The sequence below is a fragment of the Pteropus vampyrus genome, unplaced genomic scaffold (assembly GCF_000151845.1).
Source record: "Pteropus vampyrus isolate Shadow unplaced genomic scaffold, Pvam_2.0 Scaffold56, whole genome shotgun sequence".
In the NCBI taxonomy this organism is placed as follows: domain Eukaryota; kingdom Metazoa; phylum Chordata; class Mammalia; order Chiroptera; family Pteropodidae; genus Pteropus; species Pteropus vampyrus.
This window is the reverse complement of record NW_011888837.1, coordinates 822,686-839,594: the sequence shown is the minus strand read 5'-3', so window position 1 is coordinate 839,594 and position 16,909 is coordinate 822,686. Positions and strand designations below refer to the sequence as shown.

The window sequence follows — 16,909 nt, the reverse complement described above, 5'->3', positions numbered from 1 at the left end:
AAAGAAAGAAAGAAAGAAAGAAAGAAAGAAAGAAAGAAAGAAAGAAAGAAAGAAAGAAAGAAAGAAAGAAAGAAAGAAAGAAAGAGAGAGAGAGAGAGAGAAATTGCTGCAGGATGATGGGATTTTGAAAAGATGATGAGGTAGGAGGTGGAGTTGAAAGTCACAGGTTTAAGTCCACTCCTTGCTAATGTGTGAATGTAATCAAATCACTTAACAATAATAAATACACACTGAGCCTTACTATTTGCTAGCGTCATTTGAAGGACTAATAACTCATTGAACCCTCATAGCAATCCAGTGAGGTAGATACCTTTCTCACCTTATTTTATGAATTGTAAGAACTGAGACTTAGAACAGTCATGTGACTTGTTCACCATCAGAAAGCTGGTAAGTAAAGCATACTGAGATCTGAACTCAAACTATCATTTTAAGCCTATAGTCTTAACCACTACGTAATATTGGTAAACATTGCTTTTCTTCATCTGTAATATAAGGGAATAATAAAATAGACATTAGATTTCTCACAAGGTTGTTGTAGGGATCAAATGTAATCAGGGAGGTGGCCCTTTATTAAGTCTAAAGTAAAGTCCCAAATGTGTGACATGTTCCTATTCAAGTAAGCATGCATTTCCTAACACCAACTCTGTGCTAGGCAAGGACAAGCAATGCAATATGCCAAAAAAAGATATTACTTCCTCATATTCTGAACTCAGAAAATAAACAACAAAAGATTTTAAAAGACATCTGTGAAACTGAGTGACTGCTGTAACAAGAGCAATGATGGCCAAGCTGATGAGCAACTGGAAAAGCCCGTTCAGAATCTGCCCACGCCCTTCAGAAAGACACAACTGTCACCTAAACTGCTGGAATTTCAAATACAGTAAAAGCTATTATACTTCTATGCTCATCCATTTCCAAGGCAACCCACTTCCAAAGGAGTTTTCTGTAAGATTCAGTTGACTTTAGACCAATCAAGTGAAAAAACAACTATCTGTAGCTATAATTTTCTAATTTTGAATGTACCAGGCTTTAGAAAAATGAATCATGGTACTCTCCAGGACTTGACTGTGCCCCATCGGATGTTCCTTCTTTTTGGCCCAATCATTCCAGAATTATGGCTTCATGACACAGTATAAAGAAAGCCAGACCAGGAGTCCAAAGACTTTCTCCTGAGCCTGACTCCTCCAATACAGGACTACGGGAAGTTGTTAGCTTGTGGGAACAGGAGTAAAGCTTGCTCTAGTTGCATTAAAAGTCATGGAACAATTGGATAGTGTGTATAAAAGCCTCCATAAGTTAAGTAGCACAACACAAAATAAAATATTTTGCAATATATAGTCAACTCAGCTTAGTCAACTCTCTGAATGCCCTTTGGGCTGTATACAAAGGGCCCAGGGAAAACTTTTAACACCATCCAAATTAATTTTGATTGAAAAATGCAACTTGGAGAAAAGTAGGAAAAAGCAATGTGTGAAAATATGAAAAGTCCTATAAAAATATATTTCGCTACAATCAATGAGGCCCTCCTGGGACGTTTTCTCATTTCTTTTTGGAGCAAACACACATTTCCTGCTCACAGACTTCAGAAGTACAGTGAACAAAAATGCACTGATGTACGTAGTACAAAAAGGTTTCAAAATCCCTCTGGCCAAACAAAATCTCCCTTTACATTAGAAATTTCTCTTCTTGCCCTAGTATGACAGAATAAGATAACAAACCAAAACCACAGAATCGTCACAGTAAGATACCATTCCACACTGGTGACACACGTAAAGTCATTCTGGAAGAAATCGCTGAGTAAGCAGAAGCAGGGCTCAGGTTTTGTATCCTCTTGACCCTGTCATTCGATCCTCCTTCTCTTCCTTACATTATGTGAGCCACAGATAGAAAAGGCATGTGCGTGACTTAAAGTCAATGCTCCTAAAACATTCACCCAGAATGGTTTGCCCCTTGATCCTGCTATATTCTAAATCGAAGAAATGGTATCCTCAGGGGATACTGACTGCCAGGAAAGTGTTACGTCAAAGTAGACAGTCGTGGAGCCACTAGAGAAGGTAGGAATGCACCTCTCTTGCCAACACCAGGAGCTTTTGCTGAGACTCGGTGGTGGCTCCAAAACAAATCCTTTGCTTGACGCGCTGATATAGTAAAAAGAATATTTGCAGAAAAGAAGTTAATGACACATAAGCAGAAGTTGGAGATGATTGGGTGGGTAATACAGCATTTGGGAAAAAAAAATATGAAGTTGGAAAGCAAAAAGTCTTTTTTAAACTCAGATAAAAAAATGATGCTTTAACTTACTGTGTGCATTTACCTTACTATATGTCTAATTACTAACCTGAAATTAGTACCTTTAATTTTCTTAAATACTAGTCAAAAATTGAATTATTTTTTAGATGAATTTTTTCAATAAGGCCTCTCCATACTCAGGCAGTGTTAATGGCGTGTCTTAAACAAGAGCGTTTAAGAAGCTCGCCATGCTTCTTCCCCGGCACAGAGCCTTCCTTGTTTTGTGCTCTTGTTTTTACCTGCACTGTTCTTCTCTTCAGCTTTCATCAAATTTTTTCTTTCTCATCCTTCAGGTCTCAACTCACGTATGACTTTCTCAGAGAAGTCATTTCCTAACCTCCCTAATTTGGTCAAATCTCACTATTATCAGATTTTATAGCATCATGGGTCATATTCCATAATAGTACTTAACATAGATGCAATTTAATGTTTATTTGTATGGGTATTTGATTAGTAAGTACCTCTCCCAAAAGACTATAAACTCCCTAAGGGTAGAAAATGTCTTTAATTTTGCTTACCATCATATCCCAAGCACCTAGCACTGCACTTGGTACACAGTAGACCCTCAATAAATATTCTAGATGAAGAGATGAATAGACAAATGGGGCATCTTTCCTGATACTGATGTGATTCTGGGTTTACTGAGAGATTCTTCCCTCGAGTTCTCAGTACTGAATAACTTTTCCATGACTTTATTTGTTCAGAAGGAACAGATTGGAGAGCTAAGGACTTCTCAGAGCAGGGAAGACGAGTGACATTTTATAGTGAACTCACTTGAAACCAAAATATTTTCAAAACATGCAATTAAGACAGCTGACCAAATTCTAAAACTTTTAACTTAAAAAAATTAAAGAACAAATGATTGGTCAATAAATTTATCAATGAACAGATAATAGGTTGTTATAATTCACCCAGAAAGGAAAACTATCAGTCCATAGCAAAATCTAGCCACAGTACCCATTTCATCTAGACAGTTTTAGCTATTTTAGTTATAGTTTGTTTTATGTACATCTCAAATAGTAAATGTAATTAAAGATCGGCAATAAAAAGGTTCACAACAGGACTTCTGATTCTAAGCTAAAACTTCAAAATTTATCATGCAGGATTCCAAGGGAGAAGAGACAAGCCTTCTTTATCCATTTTGTTTAAGTTCTTTATTACTCTGCAGTGCAATGTAAATAATCAATACTGATAATATAAACTGAATTTGGACGTGTATATCTTTCAAATTTCATTCACTCTAGCATGGAGCTGTGAAAAAACCTCATCCAATCTTTTTGAAAATCACCCTAGTGCAATGGTTAAGAGCCTTTACTCAGAGTCAGAAAGATCCCAGTGTCCCAGCAATGCTACTCACCAAACACATAACATTTGGTGAGTCACTTGCCTCTTTGAGCTTCAGTGTCCTCAACCTCAAAAAAGAGGATGTTAACCTCTTAGGGCTTTGATGAGGAAAATTATGATTCTATTTTTGGAGTACATGCATAATACCTAGTCCAGAGTCATCTGTGTTCAATAAACATTTTTATCATTATTATTACTATTACTATTATCATCAGCAACATTTTATCAATGAAATTCAAGTCACCTCATATACGGATTTATTCTTATTACTTCTCATAATCCTCCTTTGCAAGGAGAGAGAGTAAAGATAAATGTATAAACAGACCCACCTAGAAAATGTAAGGGACTACTCAGGCTCACCAGCACTAATGACAAAGAGATGCCAGGTCTTACTTCCTGGAAGTAAAAACACATGATGATTTTTCACTCTTCATGGAGTGAAAATGCAAATAATGGAACTAAAGTATTCTTTCACCAATACCCATTAAAATGTGTGTCAGCATCTATCCCTTTCCATCGAGAAACAATAAATTTCCCCCAAGTACCACCCAGTACACTTAAGCTTACATCTCATTAGTCATGACTGAGTCACATGGCCACCCTTATCCACAAGGAAACCCGGGAAATCAAAGTTTTTAGCTGACACATTGCTGCCTTGAACAAAACTGGGGTTCTAAGGATAAAAAAGAAGAGAATGGATATTAGGCAGATTACTACACAGTGTCTCCTAATATGTACTCTCATGGTCATTTAAATACAGAAAGAAAATGACCATATTCTTTCCTTTAAAAGGGGGAAGGGATTTTTGGTGGAAGCACCTCAGCTTGTTCACCATCTGTGTTGGCCCATTCCTGGGTGAAGGGGCAGTGATGCCTAACCAGGTCCTTGCCCTCCCCGCCCCAACCTCCTGACATCCTCCTGCCACTCTGAGGCCCAACTCGAGTGCTCCTTCTTCTCTAAGACCTTCTCCTACTTTCCCTGCCATACTTAGGCACTTTCCTCTATGCTCTCATGCCACCTGGTGTGTAACTCCACTATCACATTCTCTAAAATCTGTCTGATTTGTGTCATGTTCTCCACTAAACTCAGTTTTTTAATGAAATTTTCATCTCTGCAGGCCCAGGACTATGCCTGAAAAGAAGTACTCCATGAATATATCTTGAATTGGATCAACATGGATTGAAAGGAAATGAATTGAGTTGACTTGCAGTGTACTGCACAGAAAGCTCAAGGATATGGCTGCATCTCTCTTCTCATCCTGTGGTGGCAAACAGGGTGCCTGCCCCAGTACCATGAAGGATGATAACAAGCTTACTATGGTTCATACAAATAGATCACATCTCAATGAGATTATACATTAGCTTGGCTTTCTGGCCAAAAAGGAGAATCAAAAACAGTTATATTAACTTATTTCCTCTCAGGGGAACCGTGGAGAAAGGAATAAAAGTCACTGTTTACCAAACAAAAAGTCTAAGAACATTATTCCATTTAAGAATACGACAGATTAGTGAAAGTGACAAAAAGAAATAAAAACCTACCACATACTCGAAAAGTTGCACAATTGCCTAAAAGCCAAACTGTAATTGTGAATGTACTGGCATTTGGCACAGAGTTCAGGATTTCAAGGAAGCAAGCGGCTCTTTTATGAACACTAAACAGAAATGTCACAAGCAGCTTTTGATTAAACTATGATTGTCACAGTATATAGGAATGAACTAACATATGGTGTTTTTAAAATAAACTACTAACCACATCCAGTGGTTTCAATTAAAGAATGGTTCATTGCTTACAAAAATTCCCCTAGACCCAGCTGTCTTCCAAAAAAAGTCCCATTGCCTGACTCTGAATTTCCACTGTCATCAGGCAGATTTCTAAGGGGCCAGTCTTGGATTTGGTGCACGCATTCGGGGTAGCCTCTATAGAAAGTTAAGTACCTTCCTTCAGCTTTGTCTTATGGATGAACAAATCCCGGGGGTATTCTCTTATAAGAAGAGTTATATTAAATGACCTGCTGGAAGACTAGAGAATATTTAAAAGGATTTTTTAGAATGCTAAGGTTATTATACTATGGTGTTCTGGCATCAAAACACGCGCACACACACACACACACACACACACACACACACACGCACAGTATTAAGAAAAAAGACTAATACAGCTATAAGACAAAGCCCAACTTCCTTAAAAAAAGAATATCTTGTAGAGATGACTCTAAAACCAATACAAATAGGTAATGTAAATATGAATGAAAGGAAGCTAGTTAATCACTGAAATCATTTTGTAATCATGGTGAGAAAACTATTCCTAAAGAATTAATTTAAGTTAGGTAGAGACCATTTGAAACTGAGTCTTCTAGGTAACAGGGCTCTATTTTGAGGGGTGACAGATTAGCCTTTGCCAATCTTCCAGTGATTGTTCTGTTCTTCCTCGGTCTCATTGCCCTTCTTTATTGTCAGGGCCCCTCTACCGCCTCTCTTTCTCAGAATCTGTTATCTTATCTCTCTTATCTTCAGTGTCATTCATGTGCTTTCTTCTTCTATCCCGACCACTGGCCAAAATATAGAACTCAATGACATTTTTTTAAAACTCAATTGTTATTTACAATTAAATACTTGTCTAGCCTGGTTTTTCTTATACATTGCCCTTGACTGGTTTTTTTTTTTTTTTTTTTTTTCTAACCTAGTATGAGCCTTCTATTAAAATAAAGGTTCTCTACTCTCACTCTTAAAGATATTACATTCTCCCAAACTGCCATCAGGAAAAGCATCCCTACCACTTCAGCCTCTATATAAATATATGCAAAGAACGTCTTCAAATTTATCCCATTATATTCACCTGTTAGATGTTTATATAAATATCAGAAAGAATCATGAAATAATTTAATAAAAGGAGCTTAAAGAGAACGTAGCACAGACAGATTTCTAGTCAGTTTCGTGGAGGGGAAAGAAATCTATAAACCTTCCAAGTTTGTTGTGAGCATGCACATAATAGCTCAGAAAAGTTTCCTCAAGCTAAAACTTTCACACATATTTTCAAAAACTCTGATTAGCATTTGATCTAAATGAAGTGGCCAGCAGAATACCAATTATCTGCCTTCTTGACCAGAGTATCTTTAGCTCAAAATCTATATTTAAGAATTGGAGGATCAAGGGAGAGTATCAGCTGTTTCTGGGTGTGTGCATCAATAAAAAATAATCCAAAAATCTTTTTGAAATTATTTGCTTGTTTGTTTCCTCGGTTTTTGTTTGTTTGGGACATTCAACATTTTCACAAGAAGTAATAAAGTAGAGTTAGACCAAGAATCGACTTAGGATTTTATAGTTGCTCATGCATGTATTCTGAATATCGGGTGAATTTGCAGTGAATTTCTAGTTATAGCAATTGCTATTCCTATGCCTTGGCAACAGAAATCACCCTCTATTTTTTGCTGAAAACATCAGTTTTGAACCAACACAGCTATCTATATGGTCCACATGTTTATTGTAAATTTGCATTCAGAAGTCACATTTTCTCTTACACTTAAATTATTCCATCCTCATAAATGAAGCAAAATCAAGTAAATAGAATTTCTCTTGTGGCCTTTGTGGTAAAATTTGGGTAACTGACAAAGGATAATTTTAATACAAATTGCTAGATCACAATAACGCCACTACCAGAAGTGGTTTCTAAGGGCATAGAGTGCATTCTGCTTTTTTAAAAAATGGAAATCTGTTTAATTGACACACAGGAAAAGAACTTTAAAATTCAGGAATGTTTTTATTTCAAAATCATTAATTCATAATTCTGAGTAGGATGTACGAAGGTCATCTAAGTTCATCTCCGCAAGCAACATGGATTAATCTGTTTACACATAGTACACATACATAAACAATTCTTAAATTCTCTATGTAAAACACTCCACAAATAGCCCTGGTGACACACTCAGTAATTAACAAATCTCTCTATCATAAGAAGCCTACTTTATATGCAACCTCACTCACCACAGTGGAATACAAACCCTAAATAAAAAGTCATAAGCAGAGGCAGGCTTATTCCAACGCAACACGTTACATGGTTCTTTAGAGAAATGCTAACTTAAATAACATTTTGCATTCTTACATTAACCTGCATGTTTTCACACATTTTAATATTTTCCCATGAGAAAAAGTACATGCAGGGTAGCATCTTTATTTCTGTTTTGAAAATATGGACAATTCCTATTTTATTTACATAACTAGTCATTGCAAAACAAAGTTGTAGCACTGTATTACATTACAAAGAAAAAAAGTACTTTCCTGGCCATCTCTTTTTTCATCTCACCATTATTCAACTCATCTTATTGCATTAACTCGGGTGATTTCTATTTTAATCACATTTCAATAAGATTTCGTTGGGGGGGTAGCATTATTTTAACTGAGGTAGTGGTTAATATTGAATAATTTACATTATCTTTCCTTTGAGATTGTATTTTTCTCCGACGAACTAGAATGTTTTAACCTAATTGGTAATTTCTGGACATTTTATTTATGCATCCATTCAAAAAATACGCTATTTCAGAACATGACTCAAATTAAATATGAGATATGTTTCCTGCCCTTGAGGCTCTAACAATACTGTTGGAGAGATGACACACACACAAATGAAAGAGGTAAGTCAATACGTGAAGCATTGCAGGTCTAAGTACCAGAATATGTAACGTAGATAATACTCGCCACGGGAGTCAAAAATTTGGAAAGTCATTAAGAGTTTAGTATACATGCACTCTTTACGGCCTTGCTGAAACAGGGTAAGCCTATAATTTCATTAAACTACTTAAAATAGTGAAAAAAGTAGAGGAAACTTCATTACATCTTCAATTTTCTCTTAAATGTCTGAGGACCACAAGTTAGAAAATGGCTTTAAGTAATAAGGAGCTTTAAGTAATAAGTAATTAGAAGTTTTTGTTTGTTTGAATAATTGTTTGTTTAAGGAGAGACTGGATGGAAATGATATGTTAGATGACGGGCAGCCTTGTCTGAAATATCTCCCTTCTATTTCAAGGAAGAATCTAAAGGCTGAAAACGCAAAGAAGATGTTGCCTTAAAAATCTGAAGGAAAGGGCAGATGCAAGAGACACTTTGAAGAAAAAGCCAGTAGGACTCAGCAAGTGTCTGCCTGTGGAAGAAAAAGAATAGGGAATAATCAAGGACGATTGAGGTTTTTGTTATATAAGTAACCAGAATAATGGGGACTCCCTGCTCACAACTCTATAAAAATGTGATGAAAAGTCAAGAACACTCCCCAACCACAGGAAAGTTATTAAAAGAACCCGACATTCTGTTTCCATATTGTGGTCATGGAAGAATTCCAGGGAATTTATTTATAGAGTATACCTATGGTTCCCTGTGGTGCCTCGTTCCCAACTACTTTTGCATTACAGTTTAAACTCACAAAGCCCTGAGTCTAAATCCCCAGTATTAAAAACGCATATAGTCCTTTAAGAATTATTTCCTTTGAAGAGAAATTTCCTAAACAGAACACCATTTCAAGAAAGTCCCTGCCAATATCTGTCATTCTTTCAGTTCATTCCAGTTACACACATACTCACACACATACTGACAAATACATTCACTGTTCAAGCCTCCTGGCTTATATACTTAAACCCAAAACAGGATGTGTCCTGTTTTCTGCTTAGGGTAATGCCTGTGGCAGACAGTTATTTACACCTCATTCACTTCAGTAAAGTATATTTCACAGCTTAAATTCTACATGCTGCTATGGTTTTCCCTCATTTTCCACCCCAAGCCCTGAGTACCCCCAGCACCTGGAGCACAGTAGAACCCTCTGAGGCCTCCTGAACTCATGAGTCACTAAAAATAGCAGCAACATCAACTCTTCCATGACACACGTAAACACACTATTCATAACATCTATGGTATGACAAAATGGAATCGCTATTGTAACAGAGAGTCAGAGAGAACAAGAAGTGACACTCTTCCATAGTGTAAGAACTGTCACTTGGAGGACACTTCTAGGTGACCAGAGAACTGCATTTCAAAAGCCTACGGCTCCCTAAGAGATTTAAATAGTTAACTGGCTAAAGAAGACAGAAGTACCATGACACAGCCCTCCTGTATTTATCTGCATCACAGAGAAATAAACAACAATTATTTGCACCACACAAAACACAACATTGTTGAGCCGTCCCAGTAGCACCGAAAACACAAGTATGCCAAACAGTTTCCCTTTCTGCAGAGCACCGCCTTCAAGTCACTGACTTGTCTCACCCAACCGCCCTTCCTGACCATATTAATTTCACTGAGAAACAACAAAGAGCCAGAAGGAGATCTTTCTCATAAAAGAACAAACGGTCCCTTTGCTTGCAGGGGCCCAGAACTGGGAATTCCAACAGCTGACTAAATTCAAGGACATACTTGGCAAGCAGAATCACTTGTTGGTGGCAGTATTTTACACAAAAGAGCAGCATAATAGGCATCACCTCTGGTCCTGGAAAGTCTTCTTTTCTTGGTCCTTTCACTTGCCAGTCAGCATCTAGGCTGATATCCAATGGCAAGTTAAGAGACCGAATTTAGGTTAGTTCTCCCAAAGACACTATTGGGAGCCAGGAGCCAAAATGACAGTAAAACAAAGGAATAGCTTGTGGGAATCTGTAGTAGAAAGGGGGAGAAGAGCTTAAAGAATAGTGATTAGCATTCTTAGAGAATTAATCTCTACAAAGTTTTAGTCTGAAGCTCTTGGCATTACCTGTGTACAAAGCTGAACTTGAAAAATGTGTTCAGAGTAACTCAAAATAATAATTACTACCATTACTGCTAACCAAATGCACTGCTCGCTTAGTACTCAGAACATTGTGAATTAAATCTTATCATTATCCCTTTTTTACAGATGAGGAAACTGGAGCACAGAGAGGTTATGAATCTTGTCAAGGTTACACTGCTGGTATAAACAGAAATTCAAACTCAATCCGGCTCACATATATGCTCCTAGCTACTAGGACAAGCTACCTTTCCAGTAACATTGCATCACAAGTGCCCCTTCTGAAAAGGTAAATTTTAAAAGTTTTCAGTTATTTAATGTAAAGAGCCTTTATTTTAGACTAACCATAAAATACTTCCTCCTACTTATACAAGATGAAAAACAGAGAAGAGGATAACAGAGACAGGATAGTTCTTTTGTGTTTGTGTTTTGTTTTGTTTTGTTTTGTTTTCTCTCAGGGAAAGAATCTACCTCATTTCACACACATTCCGAAGATCTCTTTCTCTCCTGCATATGGATTCATTTTGGGGATATGCACATGGCATGTAGAAAATTAAAGAAATCTTACTTTATGATACCGAAATTCGGTCTTACCTGAAAACATTTGAAAATTAAGAAAAAGGAAAAAGGCGCCAAGGAGAATAAGGTCATGTGAAGGGAAGGCACTGGGAAAAGAAGTCAAATGACAAAACCCCAAATAACCTTGTCTCTTGTGAAAAGCTACTCTGTCCATTTACCCAGAAGTACTACATGAAAGCAGCTGCCCATTTCTCTGTTTCAGTTTTCTAAATATGACAGGATCACCAACTAGCAGAACAATGTTCACCAGCATAGATCCATCAGTTCTGGTACACAGCCAAAAAGCTAAAAAAGGATACCACAAGACTGAATGAATGTCTGTGTACACTGACCTAGTGAAATAATTCTACACCGGGCAAGGCATATGTGTGCAAGGCAGTTAGCGCCTCTGGGCACTGATGCATGTTCAAGCTTGTCAAGAAATATATTACACATCAGATCAATATGCTGAACAGGATATTCTGTTTGTAGCTCTGTTTTCTAACATTTTACACATCTTTAGAGTCTCTGCAGTTACAAAGTGGCCCCATAAATATCCCAGGATACTAACAAAATGAGAAGTTCAGAAGTCGAAACCAGCTAACGGTGGGAAGCTGTGCTGTGTTTCCAGAGCCTGTCTCATCGAGGACCACCTTTCCACCCACTTTCTGGGCAACCCTCAGAGGATGGCAGCTGCTAACTTAGAAAAAAGAAAAAAGTGCACCGTGGAGGAGGCAAAGAATTATTTTTAAGAAAGAGCACAATCTAACTTTTCTCTCCACCACCCACTCCACACCACCTCCTCATTCCCTTGTCTTTCCTCCTGCCTGCTCTTCCATTTCACTTTTCTTCCCCAGCCTCTCTCCCCGTTGCTCATGTACCATACTTCTCACACGTGTTTCCTTCTCTGTGTCCCAAGCTGGGACACCAGCGCTTTCGCCACACTGAGAAGAGGAGCTGTGCAAGGACTTGGAGCTACCGCTGAACTCAGCGGGGGAAATGAAGCTAGCTAGCTTCCTTCCTCAAAGCTCCAAATACGTAAGAATTAAAACATGTGGTCATTTTGCTAAAGCCTTGTCTTGACACCAAAGCATGGAGAAAAGAAAAGGCTTCTGTGTCATAAGCCAAATGAACCCATTAATTATGTCGTCTTTCTTATATGCCTAAATACTAGATGATTTTTGACCTACTTCTTCTTATAAATGCCCTCTACTGTTCAATTCCATGCCTCTTCAATACTGCTTCTGAAGCTGAGCTGCCCAAGTTCTGTGTGGAGTGGTGAGCATTTTTAAGTGTACATGATGAATCCATGTGCCCTGTGAGTCAATTTCTTCCATCAGCTGCATATGACAAGCAACTCGACACATTCGGGAGCCATCTCCCAAAGCCAAAATACCACTTTAGCAACAGTTAAAATAATGAGGCACTATCTAAAGCAGAATAATTAAAAGTTAGGACCAGATTTACAAGGCAAGAGAGGAAGGCAGAGCAGGAAAATATAAAGATGATTTGCAAGGATTAAAAACAAGAAAATCAGCTGAACCTTTATCTATAATGTAGGAAATATTTAGGCAAATAAAAGCAATGCTTACTTATATCTTCTTCTGTAGTAATCCATCCATTCAATTACTCTTCAATAAGCATTTATTAAGCATATACTGTGTGCCAGATGTAACATGATAGGTGCCAGAGTTAACATACTGAACTAACAAATCTGATCCTAGTGCTCGTAGAGCTCATAATCTAGCACCAGTGCGAGAAAAAAGTGTGGGCTCACAAAATTGCAAATTGAAACACGTATTATGAAGAAAATAAGAGCTGAGAAAGAATAACTTTGGAAAACATACATTAGATACAGTAATAGGAAAGTCTTCTCTGAAGAGACAAAATTTTAAAGCTGGAACATAAAAGAAGAGAAAAGCTTACCAGGACAAATACAGGGTGACTATTCCAGAAAGAGGATTACCTGTGCAAAATCCCTGAGGCAGAAAAGGTTTGGGCACCAAGAATTTGAAAAAAAAAATCAGTGTAGCTGAAGTAAAGTGAGCAAGGAGAGGAGGACGTAGGGCATGACGGTTGAGACACTGTGGGCCATGATGCCCAATTGAGATTTTATTCTAAGGACAACAAGAAATTTTCGGCAGAGGAATGGTATGACCCAGTTACTTTATCGTGATCACTGTCGCTTCTGTGTCAAAGAAGACTTGAAAAGTGGAGCCTATTGCAGTTGTCTACGCCAGAGATGACAATTCCCTGGCCCAAAATGTGGCAGCCAAATTTTTCAGCAACAGACAGATTCAGATATATTTCAGAGGTAGAACCAACAAAAGTCACTGGGGGATTGCATATGGGGATGATGGCAAGGAAAGAATCAGAGATGATGCTCATCAAGTGACTCTATTTACATATAGGGTGTTTTTTTTTTTTTCAGAAGAAGCATCACCTGATACAATGACAGGCCCATGCAAGAATCTGGTCTATGGGCCATGGTATGTCTTTAAACATGAGTAACTTCAAAACCCTAGATCCAAGAATAACAGAAACTGTGTGTGGCTGTTCTTGAGAAAGAATAATGACATACTAGGCAGATATTTCAGTAAATGAGTTTTCCCATAAGAATTTTATTGTCATGTTGGTGCCAAAACCCTGTAGCTTCCCCAAAATCATATGGTTAAATGTCTTTCTACAGCTGAGTGTAATGAGTATAACATTTTAAGTAGGGTTACAACAGATAAACCAGCTACCAATTCATCTAGTCTCCAAGATAAGCAGTGGAGAGAACATACAGCAATTTCTAAGGGGATCTTCATGCTGAATTGAATGACTCATGTCGAATATGTTAAAGGCATATTACAGCATAACTTACTGACTAGCAGGAAAATTACTAACTATAAAATGCAAATTTATAAATAATTTCATTATAATCACTAAACAATTTTGTCTTTAGCAATGGTCTCTCATACGATCCTTTCAGAAACCAAACATACAACGCAATGCAGTACTCCCCACGGAGGAGAACCCTGAGGGTAAAGAGAACCAACTGCCTTGTTTATTATACATGCTGCACTCAAACTGGTCCCCAAATGCCACAGAGAGCAACAGTAGTTCCATGGTAGACACACACTTGGTCTCACTACCTTCCTGATCAGTTCATTCTCGGTTACTAACTTGAGTATTACTGGCATTGTTTCCATTGCGTTTCCTACAAAGCTGATGTATAATTATCATCTCAAAAGCCTTTGGCCCATTTGTCTAGGTGAGCACCTCTCCCTTTTTAGTATTTACAGTGATGATGCACTCTTGTTCTTAAATTGTAGAATGAGGGATGACTGTGAGAGAGACACAGAGAGAGAGATCAAACACACATACACTGGGGAGAGCACTTCTGATTCTGACTCAGGCTTTGCCGAAATGGATAGCAAATCGAGATAGACAACAGTAATTTATTGGAAAACGGATGTTATCTTTGTTCCTCCACATTGTTAACTGTGACCTTTTTTATCTGCATTTCAAGGACTTTACTTGAAACAGACCCCCTTTTTTTTTAGTCAATGTATGAAAGATTCCCTTCAGAAAGGCTTTCCCCCAACATTGCAATTGAAAAGTACATAACTCTTGACTCCTGCTCTCTGGTTCCTTCTAAGTCTTAGATTTACTACAACACTTTTAAATTTTAATTTAGTGGTCCATTTCCAAATTCTCCTCAAAATGTTTATCTTTAATTTGGTGGTCCATCTGTGTTCCTCCTCCCAGCATAATACCACTCCAGCTTCTAAGGCACATGCTCAGTTCCAATTGCGAGACTATACAGGATTCACAAATTCACATCACTACACCTCACAACCTCTTTAATTTAACTCTGTAAATTTATTTTGCAACACTTCTGAGCTGTTAATTCATTGATTTTGGCCTCTCATCACCCACAATGGCTGAACTGGATCTTTATCTGTATTACCCCTAATGCATTTTATAGCAGGTTACATATTTCTGCAACTGTAGCAAAGAGATGAAGAATGTAAAGAGCCTTGCCAACATGAAAAGCTGTCACTATGTAACTCCTGTCGGGAAATCTCCCAGAACTGGCAGTTGTTTCTAATGCTTCTCCCTTCGACTGTACATATTCATTCTCAACTCAGACACAGAGTTACCTAGATAGCCAAATATTCTCCACATCGAAAGAAACAAAAGCAACATGCACATGCACCTTAAACAGTCTACCCTATCACTTGAATCCTGCTATTCTGTTCTTAGTAACACTCTTATGCAAAGTATGATATCTAATATGTTCAACATTTCAAGAGCTGTGTCACTCTACATTCTTTTCTGACTTACAGGATGCTTCTCCACTATTCCTTTTTAAATCATCCATCTGGTCCACAACGTGGTTAAATGTTACCTATAACCCTGTAAGTATCATCTATATCTATATCTATATAAATGTATATCTATATAAATATATACCTATAATTCTCATCTTGACCTACTGATTCAATAGAACCTATTTCTAAGCAGAAACAATCAAAAAATTTCTTTAAGAATCTTCCAGATACTGTTGACTACTGTAGTTAAAAACCATCAATAATACTCTGCCCTTTTTCACTAATCAAAATGTAGGACACCTGACCATGCCTATAGTTTGTCAGATCTTTTTTGACCAACTCAAAATTTTTACCAGATCTCTTCCTAGACCAAACTGTTGGGACAAGAAAAGCATCTCCATAGACATTGTTCTTTAGAGGAGACCATCCCCACGTTATTGCATCCCTCCCCATTGGCAACAGGATCCCAAAAAGTGTCTTTCCCAAGGATGTAGGAGTGAGGCAGAGAGAGGCACCGACACCCAGAGAGTACTCACTGAGTGGTTTTAGGATGCTGCTGCTGGATTCATCAGCATTTTCCACATCTGACTTGTCAGAGTAGTTCTCAGAGATTCTCTCCTTCTCCTTCTTTTCTTTGTGCCCCGTCTTTCTCTTGTGACGTCTCCTTCTCCTGTAGCTCTTCGGCACATGGACCCCAATGTAGATGGTGTGGTGGCCTAAAGGAAGGTACATAAATCACCAATCATTTCAAATCACACTCTCTGCTGCCTATAAATTGTGCTAGGTAAGAAGAAAGTGTCTTAAATTCAACAATACCATTCTATATTGGACAAATAAACTCAAACTGGAAAAATAAAGTCCCTCCCAATTATCAGTTAGCGAGAGTGCAATTTAATCTGTTGGCTGGCAGGAGGATTCTGTGAGTGTGTCCTCTAATTCTATCCTGATAAACTATTTTTGTTAAGAAAAAGCAAAGAATACCAAACCAGAAATCAGGAATCCTTGATTTTAGTCAGACCTCTGCCATCAATTAGCTAGCTATATATGACCTTGAGCATCTCCCTTAACCATTCTGGGCCTCCATCTCACCATTTGTACAATGAGAGACTGAAATTGGGTAACTCCCAGAGGCCCTTCCAGTTCTAACCTCCGATGAGTCCGCGATTATACTTAACAGTGTGCTGGAAAAGGAGTTCTTGGAGCAGTAAAGGATAAAGATCTAACTAAAAGTTCAAGAAGTCATTCTGCTGGGGATAAGGTTTTACACTAAAACTTTTTTTTTTAACCCAATAAGCAGAATAGAGACTTAGAACTGGGACAAACAGAAAAAATAAGACATACTTAGAAGATTTTAGAAATACTCAAATGTTCGCACTAGGAAGCAGCTAAAAGGAATGTCAGCTACAGTGCCATTCTCATTTTTCTTTTTTCGTTCCCAAAAGTTTCTAAAAACTGGTTGTTGCAATGATAAAAATAAACCCAGCCCAGCAAAAAATTGCCTTGAAGAGAAGGGCATAAGGAAAAAAGATTGTGAAATGCTTTTAGTTCTCTAGATGGAAGAAGCTGCAAAACTGACAAGTGGTATTATTTTTACAAAATCTGATAAGATAGAAAAAAAGGAACTCAAAGTTCCACACTTTTTTTTTAATTAGGAAACTTTTACT

General features: G+C 37.7%; 1 protein-coding gene across 1 annotated transcript in view; it reads right to left on the bottom strand.

The window, feature by feature from the left end:
* SLC4A4 (solute carrier family 4 member 4) overlaps positions 1-16,909 on the bottom strand; it is a 273,776-nt gene that overhangs the window by 239,495 nt on the left and 17,372 nt on the right. The window contains exon 3 of the mRNA XM_011360616.1: positions 15,782-15,961. Within this exon, the coding sequence (XP_011358918.1) occupies positions 15,782-15,961 (180 nt within the window). The remainder of the gene's footprint in view (positions 1-15,781; positions 15,962-16,909) is intronic.